The 19,767-nt window shown below is 51.0% G+C and overlaps 8 protein-coding genes across 8 annotated transcripts; 5 read left to right on the top strand and 3 right to left on the bottom strand.

Moving 5' to 3' along the window:
• Positions 1–286: 286 nt before the first annotated feature.
• On the top strand, positions 287–4,529 carry EDD37DRAFT_635964 (pyruvate carboxylase). The gene is made up of 4 exons (XM_062816944.1): positions 287–2,816; positions 2,866–3,305; positions 3,358–3,803; positions 3,894–4,529. The coding sequence occupies exons 1-4, from the start codon at positions 662–664 to the stop codon at positions 4,411–4,413; spliced, it is 3,561 nt and encodes a 1,186-aa protein (XP_062668684.1). The 5' UTR covers positions 287–661; the 3' UTR covers positions 4,414–4,529.
• Positions 4,530–4,727: 198 nt separating this feature from the next.
• Positions 4,728–6,071, top strand: EDD37DRAFT_492810 (small nuclear ribonucleoprotein B). Its single transcript, XM_062813342.1, has 4 exons — positions 4,728–5,113; positions 5,240–5,312; positions 5,410–5,568; positions 5,682–6,071. Exons 1-4 carry the CDS (start codon positions 5,041–5,043, stop codon positions 5,815–5,817), a joined length of 441 nt encoding a protein of 146 aa, XP_062668683.1. The 5' UTR covers positions 4,728–5,040; the 3' UTR covers positions 5,818–6,071.
• A 295-nt stretch (positions 6,072–6,366) lies between these two features.
• Positions 6,367–6,786, bottom strand: EDD37DRAFT_652049 (uncharacterized protein; the record flags this gene model as incomplete). The annotated part of the gene is made up of 2 exons (XM_062818422.1): positions 6,367–6,510; positions 6,628–6,786. The coding sequence occupies 2 exons, from the start codon at positions 6,784–6,786 to the stop codon at positions 6,367–6,369; spliced, it is 303 nt and encodes a 100-aa protein (XP_062668682.1).
• A 568-nt stretch (positions 6,787–7,354) lies between these two features.
• On the bottom strand, positions 7,355–8,390 carry EDD37DRAFT_492794 (uncharacterized protein). The gene has a single exon (XM_062813340.1). It carries the CDS (start codon positions 8,108–8,110, stop codon positions 7,508–7,510), a length of 603 nt encoding a protein of 200 aa, XP_062668681.1. The 5' UTR covers positions 8,111–8,390; the 3' UTR covers positions 7,355–7,507.
• Positions 8,391–13,219, bottom strand: EDD37DRAFT_492795 (RAP1-interacting factor 1). The gene has a single exon (XM_062813341.1). The coding sequence runs from the start codon at positions 13,038–13,040 to the stop codon at positions 8,670–8,672; it is 4,371 nt and encodes a 1,456-aa protein (XP_062668680.1). The 5' UTR covers positions 13,041–13,219; the 3' UTR covers positions 8,391–8,669.
• Positions 13,220–13,434: 215 nt separating this feature from the next.
• EDD37DRAFT_635953 (guanine nucleotide exchange factor) lies at positions 13,435–15,363 on the top strand. Its single transcript, XM_062816943.1, has one exon. The coding sequence runs from the start codon at positions 13,859–13,861 to the stop codon at positions 15,209–15,211; it is 1,353 nt and encodes a 450-aa protein (XP_062668679.1). The 5' UTR covers positions 13,435–13,858; the 3' UTR covers positions 15,212–15,363.
• A 158-nt stretch (positions 15,364–15,521) lies between these two features.
• On the top strand, positions 15,522–17,695 carry EDD37DRAFT_635952 (mevalonate kinase). The gene has a single exon (XM_062816942.1). It carries the CDS (start codon positions 15,815–15,817, stop codon positions 17,267–17,269), a length of 1,455 nt encoding a protein of 484 aa, XP_062668678.1. The 5' UTR covers positions 15,522–15,814; the 3' UTR covers positions 17,270–17,695.
• Positions 17,647–19,262, top strand: EDD37DRAFT_492636 (uncharacterized protein). The gene is made up of 2 exons (XM_062813339.1): positions 17,647–18,408; positions 18,474–19,262. Exons 1-2 carry the CDS (start codon positions 17,981–17,983, stop codon positions 19,138–19,140), a joined length of 1,095 nt encoding a protein of 364 aa, XP_062668677.1. The 5' UTR covers positions 17,647–17,980; the 3' UTR covers positions 19,141–19,262.
• Positions 19,263–19,767: the final 505 nt, after the last annotated feature.

Raw genomic sequence — 19,767 nt, 5'->3', positions numbered from 1 at the left:
AAACAGACACAGAACGATAACTTCGGAGTAAATTGGGCGGCCCCGACAATATTGCGGACGAGGCTTCAGATTAATTGACCCGAAAGCACGGTAACTAAGGCAGAGAGCTAAGCTTAAAGACAATTCCATTCTTTGTCCGAGGGCCATCCGAGGCTGTACTCGGGAGCATTGATCGACCCTCCCGACGTCAACCAGCAGAGAGCTGCAGCAGCTCGAGTCCCACATCCCTAACTTACAGAGATCCTTGCCCTGCCTAAAGCCTTGCCCCTCTCATTATCTCAACCATCCCTACGTCTCAGTAAATAACTACTAGTCCTCCTCGTAGGTGGTTATCGTGATCAGAACGCTGGTTTCACTGGGGCAGTGACTCAGATATATTTGTTAGCTATACCCAAGTTTTGTATGCGCCCGCGCTGCGTACAAAGAACCAACCCCACGTCAACATCACATTTCGAGCTTTACCAACCCACCGATCCTCATTATCAACAGCGTCTCCACTCACCGAGGGCACTGGAGCTTCTCTCCTCATTCTTTTTCTCGCTGTCATAGTCCTTAAACACCTTTTCCCTCTCTTGTCATCACTTCTACCTACACGCTCTCAACGAGCTATTGCCAACAGCTGCCTCTGCCAGCAGCTGGGCTATATAACCCAAGCTCCATCATGGCGACCAACGAGTCAGCAATTGCCGACCATGACGAAGGTCACACTCACCTTGAGCACTCGGTCCATCAGCGGCTGAGGGCCAACTCTACCATCATGCAGCTCAAGAAGATCCTCGTCGCCAACCGAGGTGAAATCCCTATCCGAATCTTCCGTACCGCTCACGAACTTTCCCTCCAAACCGTCGCAGTCTTCAGCTATGAGGACAGGCTGGGCATGCATAGACAAAAGGCGGACGAAGCATACATGATTGGAAAACGTGGTCAATATACCCCTGTCGCTGCCTATCTGGCCGGAGACGAGATCATCAAGATCGCTTTGGCCCATGGCGTGCAAATGATCCATCCTGGCTATGGTTTCTTGTCCGAGAACTCAGAGTTTGCTCGCAAGGTTGAGGAGGCTGGTATCATCTTTGTTGGACCTTCCTATCAAGTCATTGAGGCGCTTGGAGACAAGGTTTCTGCCAGACGACTGGCAATGAAATGCGACGTCCCCTGCGTTCCTGGTACCGAGGGCCCAGTCGAGAGGTATGAGGAGGTCAAGGACTTCACTGACCAATATGGCTTCCCTATCATCATCAAGGCTGCCTTTGGTGGTGGTGGTCGTGGTATGAGAGTGGTCCGTGACCAGGAGAGCTTGAAAGACAACTTTGAGAGAGCTACATCCGAGGCCAAATCGGCCTTTGGCAACGGCACAGTCTTCGTGGAGCGGTTCCTGGACAAGCCCAAGCACATTGAAGTTCAGCTGTTAGGTGACAACCATGGAAACGTGGTCCATCTGTATGAGCGAGACTGCAGTGTCCAACGACGACATCAGAAAGTGGTCGAAATCGCTCCAGCAAAGGATCTGCCTTCTGAAACCCGAGATGCCATTCTCAACGATGCTGTCAAGCTCGCAAAATCGGTCAACTACCGCAATGCTGGTACCGCCGAATTCTTGGTCGACCAGCAGAACCGATACTACTTCATTGAAATCAACCCTCGAATCCAGGTCGAGCATACAATCACCGAGGAAATCACCGGCATCGATATCGTTGCGGCCCAAATCCAGATTGCCGCAGGTGCTACCCTCGAGCAACTAGGCTTGACCCAAGATCGCATCTCTACTCGTGGTTTCGCCATTCAGTGTCGTATCACCACCGAGGACCCGGCCCACGGTTTCTCGCCAGACACGGGCAAGATCGAAGTCTACCGATCAGCCGGTGGTAACGGTGTGCGTCTTGACGGTGGTAATGGTTTCGCAGGTGCTATCATCACTCCGCATTACGATTCCATGTTGGTCAAGTGCACGTGCCATGGCTCAACCTACGAGATCGTGCGTCGTAAGGTCTTGCGAGCTCTGGTTGAGTTCCGCATCCGTGGTGTCAAGACCAACATTCCATTCTTGGCTTCCCTTCTGACACATCCTGTCTTCATTGACGGCACATGCTGGACGACGTTCATCGATGACACTCCGGAGTTGTTTAAGCTGGTCAGCAGTCAGAATCGTGCCCAGAAGTTGCTCCAATACCTTGGAGATCTCGCTGTCAATGGTAGCAGCATCAAAGGACAGATCGGCGAGTCCAAATTCAAGGGTGACATAATTATGCCTACAATGCTCGATGACAACCACAAGCCCCTCGATATCAGCACCCCATGCACCAAGGGGTGGAAGAACATTATTGACAAGGAGGGTCCAGATGCATTTGCCAAAGCTGTGCGAGCCAACAAGGGCTGTCTCCTCATGGACACGACTTGGCGTGATGCGCATCAGTCTCTCTTGGCCACTCGTGTACGAACCGTTGATTTGTGCAACATCGCCAAAGAGACCAGCTATGCTCTGAGCAACGCTTTCGCCTTGGAATGCTGGGGTGGAGCTACCTTTGATGTTGCTATGCGCTTCTTATATGAGGATCCTTGGGACAGACTTCGGAAGATGAGGAAGCTTGTTCCAAACATTCCGTTCCAAATGTTGCTGCGAGGTGCCAATGGTGTGGCGTACAAGTCTCTTCCGGACAATGCCATCTACCATTTCTGCAAGCAAGCCAAGAAGGCCGGCATGGATATTTTCCGAGTTTTCGACGCTCTCAATGACGTTGACCAGCTGGAGGTCGGCATGAGAGCCGTCCAGGAGGCAGGCGGTGTCGTTGAGGGAACCGTCTGCTACAGTGGCGACAGTAAGAACCATTCCCGTTGGTGCCCTCCTCGATGCTAACCAGGTTATAGTGTTGAACCCCAAGAAGAAGTACAACTTGGAGTACTACATGGATGTGGTGGACAAGATTGTCAAGATTGGTACCCACACTCTCGGTATCAAAGACATGGCAGGTGTCCTAAAGCCCAAGGCTGCTCGCATGTTGGTCGGTGCCATCCGCAAGAAGTACCCTGATCTTCCAATTCACGTGCATACTCATGACAGTGCTGGGACAGCCGTTGCGTCGATGGTTGCTTGCGCCGAAGCCGGTGCCGATGCCGTTGATGCCGCCTCTGACAGCATGTCTGGCATGACATCTCAACCCAGCATTGGTGCTATCCTTGCTTCCCTCGAGGGTGGCGAGTTCGATCCAGGCTTGAATGGTCACAATGTCCGCGCTCTTGACCAGTACTGGTCGCAACTCCGATTGCTTTATTCACCATTTGAGGCTGGTTTGACCGGTCCGGATCCCGTAAGTATTCCCCTCTCAAATTATATCAGGACAGCTTCTAAACAGTCTTTAGGAGGTCTACGAGCATGAAATTCCTGGAGGACAGCTCACCAATCTGATCTTCCAAGCATCTCAACTCGGTCTTGGAGCTCAGTGGCTCGAAACCAAAAAGGCGTACGAAGAAGCCAACGACCTCCTGGGCGATATCGTCAAAGTCACTCCCACTTCAAAGGTGGTGGGTGACCTGGCTCAATTCATGGTGTCCAACAAGTTGAACGAGGAGGACGTCAAGGCTAAGGCCAAGGAGCTGGACTTCCCCGAGTCGGTTCTGGAATTCCTCGAAGGCTTCATGGGTCAACCTTACGGCGGCTTCCCTGAACCACTCCGGACCGATGCCTTGAGAGGACGCAGAAAGATGGACAAGCGACCAGGCTTGTATCTCGACGCTGTCGATTTCCCCAAGATCAAACAAGAACTCAAGGAGAAGTACGGAAATGTCTCAGAGACCGATATTGCCTCGTAAGTATTCTTATTTGCGAAAGACTGCCCTCGGATGGCCAGCCTTTCAATTTCCCTGTTTTACCGAAATAACATGCTAACAACCAGTAGATATGTTATGTATCCTAAGGTTTATGAGGATTACCGCAAATTTGTGGACAAATACGGTGACCTGTCTGTTCTGCCGACCAAGTACTTCTTGAACAAGCCCCAGATCGGCGAGGAGTTCTATGTGGAATTGGAGAAGGGCAAGGTGCTGATCTTGAAGCTGCTAGCCGTCGGTCCTCTCTCGGAAACCACTGGACAACGCGAGGTCTTCTATGAGGTTAATGGTGAAGTTCGCCAAGTAACCATTGACGATACCAAGGCTGCCGTCGAGAACACCAGTCGACCCAAGGCGGATCCCAGCGACAGCAGTCAAGTTGGTGCACCCATGGCAGGTGTAGTTGTCGAAGTCCGAGCCAAGGAAGGACATGAAGTCAAGAAGGGAGACCCAGTTGCTGTGTTGAGTGCCATGAAGATGGAGATGGTCATCAGTGCGCCTCATTCTGGAAAAGTGGGAGAACTCTTTGTCAAGGAAGGAGATTCTGTTGCTGGGTCAGATTTGGTCTGCAAGATTGCCAAAGCATGAAACGTGAGGTATTGATGATAGGGAGTCGGTATCAACTGGGTATATCAGGTACAATCCAGCTACAGGTCATGCTGAGCTGAAGGCTAGGTACGTATATTATTATGTTTGACCAGGATCGATCGAGTACCTCGTTCTATTGATATCAATGCCTTGTAACCATGGCAGCATCCTTGATGTCAAGCTGGTTCGCAGGGACAGTGGCACTGTTTGACTGCTGCAGGGCTCTAGAATCAGCTAGACACCGTTCCCTATCTCCAGCCCGGAGTCGTTCGTACATAACGTTGTAGCAATAGCCCTTGGAATTCGAACTTATACCATCGAAATACTCCCCGACAGACGGTACTACTCCCTGGAAGTAGGCTCGGTATCGAGACGATTCACGTGACCGTTCTCAGCGTCGCAGCTGCGGAGTTGTAGTTAGAAACGCTGCTAAAGGTAAAGCCGGCACCCGACCGAACCCCATCTTTCTCAATCTCTCCGACCGTCCTGCGCCGACGACCTCAGTAATCAGTGCTTTCACCTGAACTCACTATCGTCACCGTCAGCGCCTCTGTACCTGCCGTCTTCCTGGTTGCGCCACTTCCATCCCGCTCCTTCGTCCCCGTTGCCTCGAGAGGCTTGTAAACCATGGCCGCAGCCATCAAAGCTCTCAATGCGAAGATTCGCTCCAACCCAGTCTCCGACTACCTCTGCTCAACACGTATGTCTTTCCCCTGCGATACCCCAGCGAGTACAACACTGCGACGCCCCCAGTGCTCTCCGAGAGAGCACATCGCAGTCAAACTTCTTGGCTTGATCAGAACTAACCGGTGACTCATTGCTACAGATTTCTGGGGACCGGCCTCCAACTTTGGCATTCCTCTCGCAGCAGTTTTAGACACGCAAAAAGATCCAGAAATGTATGTCAATAGAAACCTTCCTTCTTGCCGCATCGCGGCATCCCTACTCGATCTATGAGCATTTTATGAAAAGGTGCGCTGACATTTTGGATCCCAGTATTTCCGGCCCCTTCACAGCAGCCTTGACCGTCTACTCTGCAACCTTTATGCGCTATGCGCTCGCCGTGCAGCCTAAGAACTACCTGCTCTTCGCATGCCATTTCGTCAATTTCAATGCGCAGTTGACGCAGGGATACCGATTTTATGATTACTGGTAGTAAGTACACATTGCGATGGTGGAGAGCTTGCCAATCCATGTGCGAGCGTGCGGCGGGTGGTTCAAACTCCCCTGGTACGTTGAAAAGAGCTGACAAACGTTTGTGCGAACAGTCGAGGCGGTCAAGATCGCTGGGCCCAGGTCCGAGCAGAAACAGCCAAACTTGAAGGTAAGGCCGAGTCGGTAGCCGAGACGGCCAAGGGCAAGGTTGCAGATGCCGTGCAAGAGGCCAAGAAGACGGTATCATAAACAAGTTGATTCAGACGATACGTGGTCCGCTTCCAGTCGGAGCAGAAAGAAATCTACCATTACTATTGTTGGAGGGCTGCGCGGTACACGAGGAGACCAGTACATCTATTCTGGTACAATTCTCGTCAAGCTGCGTCGCGATGAGCAAGGAGATGGACGGTGTACAGTTTGTCCCCGTCGGGAGCAAGCGATGGGCATCCTATATCGACAAGGGGATCCCTGGAGCTCTTCGATCTCCTGAATGTGTATCCACAATCCACAAATTTGTTGTTGCAGCATGCACACACATTTCAATACCACATGCGATTGAACTGCTTTTCCCCCCTGGGTTGACTGTGCACATTTGAGTCAATTACAGCGAAGACTGACAAGAACAAAGCTTTGATATCATACTCCTACCACAGCAGATATAACGGTACAAAGCAGCAAAACCCAGTTAGTACACATTGGCAATTTCGTTGAACAGATCCACCTTTGACGCCCATGTTCCAACGCCTAATCATACACAATGCCCATGGCAGTCCTCTCGACATTACTCGATGCTTTGTTTCAGCTACCCTTTGTGAAAGTATTCCACATTCCCCCCAAAATCCCCGGCGCCGTCTTCTGCTCGTTCCAGCTCGTCTTGCGCTCGTCCTGGGAAGATCGTTTATGCCCGTTCAAGCCTGCGTATGCACCTGCGTTGGCGCTGGACTGCTCACCCTGTGTTAGCGAACCATACTGTACTGATGACTGTGGCCTCGACAGAGGTGGTGGGAGAAAGAATTAGGGAGGAGGGGGATCAGGTATGGTGTGGATATGGTAACTTACCCTTCTTCGTCCCGCGGCACCAGCACTGACGGCCGGCCCTGCGATTTCGAGACTGGATTTCTTATTCTCATCTTTGAGGGCATCTTGTTGTTGGTCCGCAGAGCCTTGGCTGGATGTCGAGAGGGTGCGGGGCTTGTAGCCTGATTGTTTGAAAAACATGTTTACTGGTCTTGTGGTTTGTGAGGGACGGTGGCTCTCCAAGGGTCGTTGAGAAGGTATGGATGGATACGGTATATAATGCTGGTGGTGGTGGTGGTGGTGGTGATGAGGCTGAAGTGGGTCAGGAGGTTGCGAGTCACTGACTTAGTACTTCTGGTTGTTGTCGGTGGTAGGCGATGCTAGAGATGTTGGATGTCTCTGACGGACAGGACCAGAGGGAGTAGGGTATATATCAACTTTCCCTAGGGGTTGGACTTTCTTGGGGCTTCGATCGTTGCGGTCTGACTCTTTGGTACAAGACTAGTTTCCTGGATCGATTGGGTGGTGGTCGTCCGCGAGGCTTTGAGCACGGGTGGTGGAATTGTGGATGTGCACGTACGGTGACGTAGACCATATACTTACTTTGGAGATGGGTGTCAGGTAACCTCCGTTGGATGTGAGAATACAGAGCAATGCGCCTTGCACTGTTTTATTGGGACTTGAGGCGCGACAATTCGCTGATACTAGGATGTCTCTGGAATAGAAACTGAACACGGCTGTTGTCTTGCCTACTACGACGAAGAAAGGAAGTGTGAGGGGGTTTGAGGGGCTGGAACGGCGGATATATATTGTCAAATGACTTTGACATGTTACTAACGTTACTCTGAACAAAACACCGTCTTGTGCATCAGCTCGCAGCAGTATGCAGGGGATTAGGGCTTTGGGGAAGGCTTTGCCTACCTCAGTAGGGTTCACATTGACTGGGAAGGGAACCAGGCATGCGTAGTGGCATGATGAGGTGATGCTGACTGGGTGCAACTGCGAGTGGCGCGAGCCCTCGCCTAAGATTGACCACAATCAAAAGGTCGCGTGCCGCTTGTTTGTCACTTCCTCCATGGCTCACATCGTATTCGCCAGAATGTGTGTCTGTGAACATGTACCAATCCAATACAACGACGATGAAGTGCATGCCTGTAAGGTGACAGAACTCTGCGAGGTGGGAAACGGCATCTTCCCTCCTCGTACTCGTAGGTCGTCCACAGTGATAGTTCTGTAACCCCGCATATGATTGCAAGTCCATCGAAGCGAGGACGAGTAGAAATAGAGACACTCCACGGACACCGGACGTGAATGGAATCATTGTGGTTGGACGAGAGAATGCCCCCCTCCCCTCCTGGAAAAGACATCCTTTTGTCACATGTCGACACAACTCAAACATCTCGATCGCAAGGAATGAGTCTTGCTCTACTTGAATCGACAAGCCTGTTTCCAGAAGTACCTCGGCAGGGCACTGTCTTGACCGCTGTTGCTCCTCTTCACGTTCAAATGGAAACCTACCCTTCATGTCGTCTCGGAGTCCTTCGCACCCAACGATATAGTGCTAGCCTTTGGCAGGAGGGAAGGTCATCATCGTTACGGTGTACACCTGTTGGCTAGAAGTCAAGGCACGCATCGTCAGTAACCTTTCGAAGTCTAGTAGATTCGCGACGGGGGCTACCTTGACAGCAAATCAGTAGGACTATACGATAGAGCTGATGACCTCCTGCCCGTCAAGAGCTAAAGCTATATCATTGTGTGCGAAGGACTCCGAGTTGACAACAAGGTTCAATATCTCTCTGCACCTGGAGAGGTACAGCGGTTAAATGCTGCCACTTTCTCTGGAACAGGCTTTAAGGGGTGTTGTTTGACGTGAATCGACATTGACAGAACACGTAGAGGCATGGGCATTCTTGGTGCTTTGCAAGACCATGTGACAGTTGTGATACAAGATCTATGCTTGCTAGTGACAGATAAGTAAGTCCTTTACAATTCTTCCAAACCGATAGCACCGCCATAATGGCCTCTTACTATGTATGATCCAACAATCGTCCTTCATGCCTGCTTGATTCCTCGACTGGACTGATTCAAGCCTCGTTCCGTTGAGCGAGAACCTCCTGGGCTTGAAATCGAATCTGGTAACACAAATCGTCCACAGCGCGTAGGTCAATTTCTCCTGCATTCCCGGAAGTGAGTCGCATCAGAACATCCTGCAGCGAAAAAACGATGCCAGCCTCTTTGGGTGCATAGTCTTCGCCATTTTCCTGTGCCTGAGGTTCAGGAGATACGTCTTCAGCCACGGGCTGATCTTGCGCGACCTCATTTGTATCTTCGACGACGACCACATCTGCCGCACTGACCTCTCGATCTTCGGGAGTTTGCGAGGCGGTAATGGGCACCACAACCTCAACCTGCTGGTTCTGAGAGTCCGCAGCCTGAGAATGACGTGCCCTCCTTCTCGTCCGACGAGTCCTCTGACTTGGACTCGGCTCTGCCGACTTCAGCGCTGGCTGCGTTTGAACGCTCAATGCAGTGTCCTTCGTTGCTTGAGAAGGTGCTACTTCAATAAAGTCCATCATCTCATCCACGTCGGCCGCTCTCAACGGCGCTACTGGAGGCTCGCTCGACTCGCTGGATTGTTGGGATGATGTATTCGACCTTCTCGTCCTCTTCGCTACGGTGGGTGCGGATCGAGGAGCTTTGCGTTTGCGGCTTCCGCGTGAGCGTTGACTCTGGCTTTCTGGCTCCTCGACTTGTGCTTGGTGTAGTTCTTCCATTTCGTGGGTGTCTTCTGCAGCCTGGCTGATGTGACGATCGAGATCCTGTGAAAGCTGCGAGGCGCTGAGTATATCGATCTCGTCGCGGTCCGCTCTTGGTGTTGCAGGTGGTGTTGACTCTCCTTCAGGCTTGTTGGCATCAACATCCATGGGAGTTTCTTCTACCGTCGATGGAAGGTATACCTCCACCTCGATAGCCTGTTGCGCGGCGGCACGTCCTATTGTTTCTTTGTCGTTGACAGTTGGATCAGCAGCTACTGGGGGCAGCTCTTCGTGAACCGTGACCGGTTCCTCAGTTGCCAGCCCCTCATCAACATCGGCTCCATTAGAGGTTTCCGCTGTATGCACTGCTCCTTCGTCCATAGTGCGCTCGTGCTGCGGAATGGCAAAGTCAATCCCGATATGAGCATCCTCCACTGGAGCTTGAAGTGGCGACGAAAGTACATCTCCTTCTCCAGCCTCCTTCTCTTGATTGTCTGGCATGGACGGTGGCGATGAAGGTACATCAATGTCTGTAATCTGTTTTGCGAAATGTCGGGCTCTTGGTGTGGGAGATGCTGCAATTTCCGGCTCCTCTTGATCGTGGTTCCTGGGTAATGTGGGTGTTGACGGCCTCTCGGCCAGTGCGGCTGCTTTTCGCGCAAAGCCGCAAGTTCCTTGACTTTCTGATCTGCCATGCTCACGTGGAGTAGATCTCAAATCTGGAAATACAACAGCTGGCTCTGACCGTTGCCTGTCTCGGACTTCTTTCTGATGGGCAGTCAGAAACTGAGACTCGGGCTCCTCATGTGCAACTGGGGACGATTCAATGGCCACAAAATGCAACTGGGAGTCATCATGTCTTGATCGAGGTCTTGACGTCGGCGCCATATCAAGTTCTTGGTGCTGACTGCCCAAAATCGGAGACTCTTCGCCAGCTGGCTGCATCTTTTCAGGACCGCCATGCGCATGATCGTGTGGTGAAGGACCTCCGGCGTTTGCAGGGTCTGACACTGGACCGTGGCCATCATCATGATCTTCGGGACTCTGCTGAGCCTCAGATACTTCGGCATCCATCGCATTCCCGAGTTTATCGAGGGCATCCAGGAGGCGTGGTCCAGCAACCAGACTTTGTTGATTCGCAAAATATGTGTCCCACAGCTCGGCACCCACAGCCCTGCCAGAAGCATGACTGCTTTCGAAAGGAGCTGCAAATATCTCGTCCAACATCGATACAGCAGAAGAGGGGACCTTGGTAAGTGCGTGCATAACAGTCTTGACAAATTTCTGGTAGGCCCGAGTGAAGTCCTCATCTGGAGAGTCCCCAAATTGGCGGCCTTCGTCCTTGAGCAGTGGTACAAGGGCACCGCTTATAGTAGAAAATGTTTGTACAAGTTGCTGCTCGGAGACGCCTGAAAGAACTTGCTCGATGGTGGTGAGAGCTTCGACAAGAGCGGTAAGGTTGAGTCCATCTGACTGTAATTCTCCCATGATGCATGCATTGAGAAGTTCAAGACCCTTTTCGTAATGCGAGAGGAAAGTTCCCAGAGTGATTTTAGGGTAGTGAAGCTGTGACCGCAGCTGTTCATCTTGTGTGAGTTTCTTCAATGCAGCAAGTACTGATTTTAAGCATTCTCCCAGAATGAAGGTATTTTCGATTTCAGCGCTTTCCTCCCCCAGACTGGCCAGCACGGGGTCTGCACCTAGTTCAATAACTGCGCTTCGTGTCATCTGCCGTATCTGCGCAATGCTTGGACAACGGGTCTGCCCAGAAGCATCATCCTTCTGTTTGCTGCTCTCGATCCATAAGCGGCCCAAGAAGTCCAGAACGCTAGTGGTTGCATGTCTAGCTTCAGAAGATGGTTTGATTTCCTTGCTGCTGGCTTCTCGCAGGGCTTTGAGAAAGTGTGTCCAAGCCACGGCAATGTAGGCTCTATCAGATTGACCGGATGCTCCCCAAGAGCTGTATCGCAGAAGAACGCTGAAGATCTCGATGACGCCGAGAGCTCGGGCACGCACCCACTTGCAATCGATTGTCGGAAGTTCGTCCGGATCAACAGGTGTGCTCTCAAACCCTCGAGCGTCATTGTACAATTTCCTGTTTGTATTGGGGTTCCAGAGAAGAGCAATGAGAATACGGCAAGCGAGATCGGAATTTGCGGCATTCTTTTCGAACAACGAGCTCTTCATCACCTTGACAATGTACTCATTCCAGACCCGCGTGTACTCCTTGTGTGTTGCCTTGGATCGGAAAGCATAGTACAACAGGTTGCAATAACTCGAAGCGGCTGTTGCTCGAGAACTCTTGACAGTTTTGTCCGTGCCTTGACGCTCTAGCTGTGCCGCCAAGGGCTTTGCGAGCATAGCCATGAGACTGCCTGAGGCTTCATGAGGACGGACGAGGTAGACAAAGCGGTTCCAAGCCATGTTAGCTTGCTGTCTGACAGCGGACTCGCTACTGTTGAAGCATCTTTGGATGACAGTCAGCCAGTCCTTGAACTCTGACCAGGTGTTGATTTGTGTATCCGGTCCATTGCTAAGCACGATTACAATAGCCCAGATCTGCGGCACTTGAGATGCTTCCTCTCTAGCACTGATCATCTTCTCAAGTTTTCTGCACATGCATGAGCTGAATTTCTTGCTCGGTGCCAATTCTTTCTCGAGAATTGATCTGACTGTTGCTGAGATCGACATCGACGATCGAAATTCGGAACATGCTTTCATGCCCAAGGCCATGGCTTTCACTCGAATATCCTTCAATGTGCTCGTCATGCCCGTCAGGAGTTCCTCGACCCAGAGATTTGCTCTCGCTTTCATCAGTTGTTTCGCTTGGGCCAAAAGCCTCTGATAGACCAGCAGTCTTTCAGAGACCACCCCGTTCCCTTTGACATGTTCGGGTATTACTTGGAGTGCTTCCAGGAGACGCGCGACTCGGTTGTTGGATGTGATGAGACCTGGGCGAAAGTCTTGCGTGGCGAGCAGATGTAGATAGTGCATTATGACACTCTTGGAAGCAGTATGTTCGTCAATGACTTGGATAGAGCGATCCAGAATAAAAGCACGATACTCGTCCGAAAGCAACGAAGCATATTCTCGACTCCAAACAAATATGACGAGTACTTTCAGAGCTTGGGTTACCAAGTTTGTATCAGCAATAGGTGACTCATCCGGCTTGGATTGTCTGGATAGGTCTCTTTTAATATATTTCAAGATAGTATTGATCTTGCTTCTCAACACAGCCTCTTCTGGTATCTCGTCGTACTCTCGGACGACCGACGTGAGGGTCCGATACGCATCCAAGGATATCTTTCTGTCGTCCTGGGACAGTTGATTGACAATGCTCTCCATCATTTCGTGCATTGAACAGTCTCGGTCCTGTTGATGGTGGACAGATAGGAGCGGCTGATCCTCAGCAGCAACAGGCTTGAGGATAGATTTGAGGGATATTTGGCATTCCGAGGAGGGTGGCAGTGATCTGACTTGAGGTAGGCTGGACGCACGCTGCAAAGAAGACGCGGGCTCGTGAGGATTGGTTCCAGTCGAGAATTCGACGCGTTTTCGACCGCCTGCGGTGGAGGAGCCTGGGAAGGATGATGCTGATTCTGGTGTACTCGTGGCATCTGCCAGAGGCTTAGGGAGGACGGCTTTACGTCGAGAAGAGGTTGAAGGTGGACTAGGAGGCAGGACCATTGGATTCGACATGATTGCGAGAGTGCAATCAAGCGGCAAGGAGTGCTTTTAAGTCATTGGGTGTAACCTTTTGAAGGAAAAAGTGACTGTAAAGCCGGCTTGCAGTCACTTAATACTCTGTGATTGAAGACATAGTCCATGAAGAAGCGTATGCAGAGCAGTATGGGAGTATATCACGACCAGCCACCACTCAACGCGTCTTTGTACGCGCCGACACTTTTCAAGACGTCCGGGCTTAGTTGGCGTCTCGCCTATCTAAGACCGAACACCAATCATTAGACGGAAGAAGTGTTACGTCTGACAGCGTCACCCCACACATCTCTGGTCTCCAAGCAAGCCTATTTTCTGAAAAAGTGGTAGTGTCTGACAGGGAGAGCATTGACGATACAAGTTCAGAGTCCAGCAGGTTGACAACAGCGAGTATCTTGATAGCAAGTTAGTATGACTATACAATAGAGCTGATCACTGTCACTCCATCAAGGGCAGCGATATAGAGTTGTGCGCAAAAACGTTCCGGGTTGACAACGAGGGATGATATGTACTTGAGGCTGGAGACCTACAACCGTCAGACTGTGCGACTTTCGCTGGAAACAGGCTCGCTTGGACACTTCATCCCTTGTCAGATATTGGGCATTTCCTAAGACGTTCTCTACACCGTTCGCTTGCCATGCATTTTATCTCAGACCGCTACAATGCTTACCTCAGATGCCGAGTCGAGGATCGGATGGATGATAACTGAGCTTTTGAAGAACCTGATCGTCGCCATTACAGGTCACTCTCAACTTGAAAGTGAAGTCAACGCAAACTAGAATAACACAGTCACCAACTCGATGTCTATCCCGGCCCAACAGAGCGAAGCCCGAGCCTTGCTCGAACAATTGCAGAATGACCTACGACACCGGAGCCTTTCAGAAGAACAACTCGAAGATGCACTCGCCAAACTTAAGGTTCTCGGACGAGATGTAGGCAACGTCACCGCAATCTACGATGAAGCTGGAGTCGGGGTCTTATGCGCCTACGCCTTCGGACAGTACTCCTCGAACATTCGCCTGGAAACCCTCAGATGTCTAGCGAATGCTCTCCTTCTTCTGCCACAGACCAGAAGATCCTCCATCAACCTGGGGCTCGACAAGACGGCAACGGACACCCTCCAACATGCAAGCACAGATGAAGAATTCCTCCTATCCCGGATCCTATTCCTGTTGACATATGATCCTCAAATCGACTTGTCCGCCCTTATCGACGAGCACAGCCTAGCGGATAGCATTGTTAAGCTGCTTCAGAGACATGCGGAAGCGCTCTCGGAGTCCTGTGGTCATACCAGCAATCCGGCCTTCCCAGAGACCCTAAAGCTACTATTCAACGTGACCAATGCGAAAGTAGAACACATCAGCAAATTCGCCCCAGCAACGGCTCAACTCTCTCGTATCCTCAAGTATACCACAATACCATCACCACCATTACAGCCTCCTCTCAGCCTGATCATCAACGCACTCGCCAACCTCGACTTCGACTCGCAGAGTCTCGAAACCAACCCAAAAGCACCAGCTGCACTCACGAAACTAATGACCATCCTCGAACAAGCAATCCAGAGATATCCCACCACCGAATTGGATACAATCGCAATCCCCTTACTGACAGTACTGAGAAACATCAATAACAAAGCAAGCCCCGAACTGCGGGACCAAATGAAAGCACGCCTGCTTCCAAACGACGAAGAGCGAGACCAACCCCTTGGTAAATCCTCTTCTCTAGCATCGCAGCTATTGCGCTTGACGACTTCAGCGGGCCTGTTGAACCTCTCAGAGGCAATCTCAGGGTTGATGTTTGAACTCTCGGATAAGGATGCGAGTCAATATGTCCACAATGTCGGATATGGGTATGCTGCCGGATACCTCATGACACACAAAATACCTATTCCTGAGAGTGCAAGGAACGGCCAGTATACCGGCGCATCTTCGCGGCAGGTCCCAGTCAATCCCGTCACGGGCCAGAGACTTGACGCAGAGCCCGTGCCCGACCTCCCTCAGATGACAGACGAGGAAAAGGAACGAGAGGCCGAGCGGCTCTTTGTATTGTTTGAGAGGTTAAAAGCTACGGGGGTTGTCGATGTCAAGAATCCGGTGGAACAGGCCCGGGACGAAGGGAGATTTGAAGAGTTGAGCGATTCAGACTCGGATTGAGCGTTCAGATGCAAGCGTACATACTAACTAGTCTGGCTATTAATGATGATGAACAATGAACACCACAAAGTCAATATGGCGAAAGCTTCTCGGTTTACCATCATTTGTGCTTTTCTCTTACATCACATCTCTCGACAACGGGGACCGTTGGCTCCTGTATGATTTCAAGGACATACTCATGAAAAGTTACCTGGTAGGTAGTATTGTTCGCGTGCCTGAGAAGTTGATATCCAAATCACGTGTTCACAGCCATTACATTACGGTCTGTTCCTGTTGGTTGACGACACTGTCACTGTAGATGGTGCCACCCGGAAGCGGGTTTTAAGGCCTTTTCAGCGGGGAATAATTCCTGTTCCTGCATACTTAACGATAAGCTTAACCTCCAAGCTCAACAGGTAGTGGTTAGGGGGCTCGGCACGGGTGCTGTTGAATTTCGGCTGCGCCATCCCTTCTGCTGCACGTCGTCGCATCCCTCCCATCTCCCCCAGAAACTTTTTCCTACGGATGGCGTCCCTCCCTCCTTACCTCCCCACCGTTTGCTAGAAGTCGTTGAGACTTTATGCTACATCCGGAACCCTCTGTCGAGCCCCTTCACCTCACGCCATGGTCCATCGCACTGACTCAATCATGAATGGAACCACTCGAGTCAACGGCGTAAACGGCAACTCCAAAGATGCGTCCCTACAAGCCCTCAAAGCGTCGCGCAGAGCCTCCTCTCCCATGGCTCCTCCTTTTATGACCTCTGCTCCTGGAAAGGTTATTGTTTTTGGCGAGCATGCCGTTGTTCACGGAAAAGCAGCAATGGCTGCGGCCATTTCTCTACGATCCTACCTCCTTGTCACCACACTCTCAAAGTCGCAACGCACAATTACCCTCACGTTTCCAGATATAGGCCTTGACCATACATGGAACATCAGTGATCTCCCGTGGCACGTCCTCAGCAAGAATGGCCGAAAGCCTCGATACTATGACATGGTTACGACGCTGGATCCTGAGCTGGTCGAGGCCATGCAACCGCATATTGATGAAGTGTCACCACATGTCAGTCTGGACAAGAGGAAACGGCATCAAGCGGCAGCGTCTGCTTTTCTATACCTCTTCCTCTGTTTGAGTGCTCCCACAGCTCCTGCCTGCATATACACACTTCGATCCACGTTACCCATTGGCGCAGGACTGGGCTCGAGCGCCAGCATTTGCGTTTGTATCAGCGCGGCCCTACTGAAGCAAATACACGTCCTTTCAGGTCCCCATCACGACCAACCGGAGGAGGAGGTCGACCTGCAACTGGAAAGAATAAACAAGTGGGCATTCGTTGGTGAACTATGTATTCATGGTAATCCCAGTGGTGTTGACAACACTGTTGCGACCAGGGGAAGAGCTGTGCTTTTCAGAAGGGTTGACTATTCAAAACCACCCACCGCCACGCCTCTGAAAGACTTCCCAGAGCTGCCACTGCTCTTAGTCAACACAAAACAGCCTCGTTCAACCTCGGTTGAGGTCGCGAAGGTTGCTACCATGAGAAAGAAATACCCTGCAGTAACCGAGGCTACGCTGGACAGTATCGACGAGGTCACCATATCAGCACATTCACTGATCACGTCAGACAACTTCGATCCAGTATCCGAAAAGAACATTGAGCATCTTGGGGATCTCTTCAGAATCAATCACGGTCTCTTGGTCTCCTTGGGCGTCTCACATCCTAAACTTGAACATATCCGAGAACTAGTCGATTATGCCGATATCGGTTGGACCAAACTTACAGGAGCCGGTGGAGGTGGTTGTGCTATAACGCTGCTCAAACGGGATGTGGACGAAGAATCACTCCGCAACCTGATGGCTAGATTTGAGGCTGCAGGCTTCGAAGAGTACAAGACTACCTTGGGTGGCAGCGGCGTGGGGATCCTCTACCCAGCCGTCCTGCGTAATGGCTCCGACGAAGCAGGCGGGGACGAAATCGACCAGCAAAAGTTCCTCAACGCGGAAGGCGAAGAAGGCATCGAAGCTTTGGTGGGTGTCGGACTTCTGGAGCGAAGACCGGAATGGAAATTTTGGCAATGATGGCCTGTAATTGACTAATGAACGTGCTATGAGCGATGGCGTCTGGAAGCAGCATGTAACAGGATGGTCATCTGGCTTGCAGGTGGTCAAAAGCGTGCTGTATATTATTACTTTGCTTGTTGTCTTAATATGGATGGAGTTCTTCAACTACAGCCACCGAGCCATCAAGGACCTTTCTTAGAAAAGATGGCACCGTATAACAGGGAGTACATCAACGATATGAATTGAAAGTTCTGCAGGTTCGCGACAATGGGTTCCTTGACAGCAAGCCAGTAGGGATGCACGATGGCGTTGATGACCTCGCTTCTGACAATGCTTTAAAGCTCTATCGTTGTGTGCGAAGGACTTCGAGACGACAATAAGACACAATACCTACTTGCACCTGACGAGCGACACTGGTGAGACCGTGCCACTTTTTCCGGAAACCATCACGTGACATACCCAAATATATCGTCCTCGATTGCTATTGTTCTCCCCTTTCCAAACACACATCGTAAAAATATGTGCTGAAATCGGAAACAACTTTCCTATCTCGTGAATAAACCTCCTGCATAATGACCAGAAACTAATTTGTGGTTCAGTCGGTCCACCTTGTGTCTTGCTGAGAAGGGATAGACCTGCTGCCAGCCGCTATGAGGCTTGTTGGCTTCCGAAAATCCAGCGCCCGGTCTTGACAGGTTTCGTCAATCATTGCATTAGACCGCCGGCACCATGGCTGAGAAAGCGTCCAATCTGTCTGGCACAAAACCGAAAACAAAATCTGCCAAATCGAGAGAACCATTCTACGCTGTGTCCCCCCAGTGGAAGGATGTCACACCAATCCCTCTCATCGACGGACCACCAGGTCAAAAGGATCCAGGTCCTGCCCTGGCCACAATCGCCTACTCCCCACGGTACAGCGAAGCAATGTCTTATCTTCGTGCTGTTATGGCTGTCAATGAGTTCAGTCGGAGAGCGCTGGAGTTGACGGAGGACATTATCGGAATGAACCCCGCACATTATACGGTCTGGTTATACCGGGCAAAGATCCTGAAGGTAGTATGGGAGCATGAAGGCACACCCATTGAAGACGGCGTCAAAGTGGAGTTCGAGTGGCTGGATGGCATTAGTGAGAGGACTCTGAAGAACTATCAAATTTGGTGAGTTCATGTTATAGGATTGGTCATTGCCGTTGACTGCGACTCTGATTGACATTCCTTTCCAGGCACCACAGAAAACTCCTTATGTCAATGCTATCTACCTTGCCGCCTACAGAACCAGAGTTTCTAGCGCACATACTTTCCTTCGACTCCAAGAACTACCATGTCTGGACCTACCGGCAATGGCTGTGCCGACGTTTCCCCAATCCCCTATTGACCACGGACATGGAACTTGAAGCCATTGACACGCTTATCAATGAGGACGTCCGCAACAATTCCGCCTGGAACCATCGGTACTTCGTCTGCTTTGGCGCCGAGGAGTTACGGATCATCGAGTCTGAAGGCGCCAACCGCAAGGAGATTCTTGGCAGCGGCAAACTGGTTGTCGACGAAGACGTTGTGGAGCGAGAGATCAACTACGCGAAAGACCACATCGCATGGGCACCACAAAATCCTAGTCCGTGGAATTACCTCAGGGGGGTCCTCAAACATGCAGGCATCCCAACTACGGACCTTCAAGTATATTGCGAAAGCTTCATAGGTGGCAGAGGAGCAGATCTGATGGGCGATCAAGTCAGGAGTAGTCATGCCATAGATTGGCTGGCAGACATTTACAGACAAGACGGAGACCTCGAGCGAAGCAAGCTGTGTCTGGAGGCTTTGGGCAAGAAATGGGATCCGATAAGAAGGAAGTACTGGGACTATCGGGCGATGCAGTTAGCTGAGCTTTGAGTGAATGGCGATCTAAGGTTCAAGCATTCGTCCAAGGCAAGAAAGAAGAGAAGACACAAACAAGCAGAGGCAGCGTGAACTGACGTGCGTGGCCCTTTGCGGAGCGCCCTATACTTCGCGGTATTAATGCTCCATTGTCTGCCGCCAAGACTATCTTACTTATTTTGACCGAGTCCTCGTTGCATCTTGAGGTGTCGCCAGCAAGAGCCTTTCATGTTGTCGGAGTGTCGTCCAGGTGATCTTGATGACACTTCATTCGGCTGATTATACCCAGGTGCGAGAGGTAGGTGCGCACTCGAAATCAAGCACAACTTGGGCGGTTGGCGTCGGCAGCCATCTGATACCTGTGCATATTTTCACCACGTACATTTTACCTAACACTGCTACCCCGATTTCTCATGGTTCCACCGGGGTGCAGCATATACTTCGAAGACTCGATGAAATCTATGCCAGTTCCTGATGAAAGACCCAGAGATAATGGATCTCCGTCAAGCCTTGAACAACTTTTTGAGGACAGTCTTACGTTTACAGTGAATGGAGATTTCCGCAATGGAGGCAACAGTGACCTTCTAGAACGGATTGAGAAGATTCGGTCGACCAATCTGTTTGTCATGGCGGATCACACTC

This window comes from Exophiala viscosa (assembly GCF_022695815.1).
Source record: "Exophiala viscosa unplaced genomic scaffold EDD37scaffold_8, whole genome shotgun sequence".
Lineage (NCBI taxonomy): Eukaryota > Fungi > Ascomycota > Eurotiomycetes > Chaetothyriales > Herpotrichiellaceae > Exophiala > Exophiala viscosa.
The sequence above is the reverse complement of the archived record's forward strand: the minus strand, read 5'-3'. Positions and strand labels throughout refer to the sequence as shown.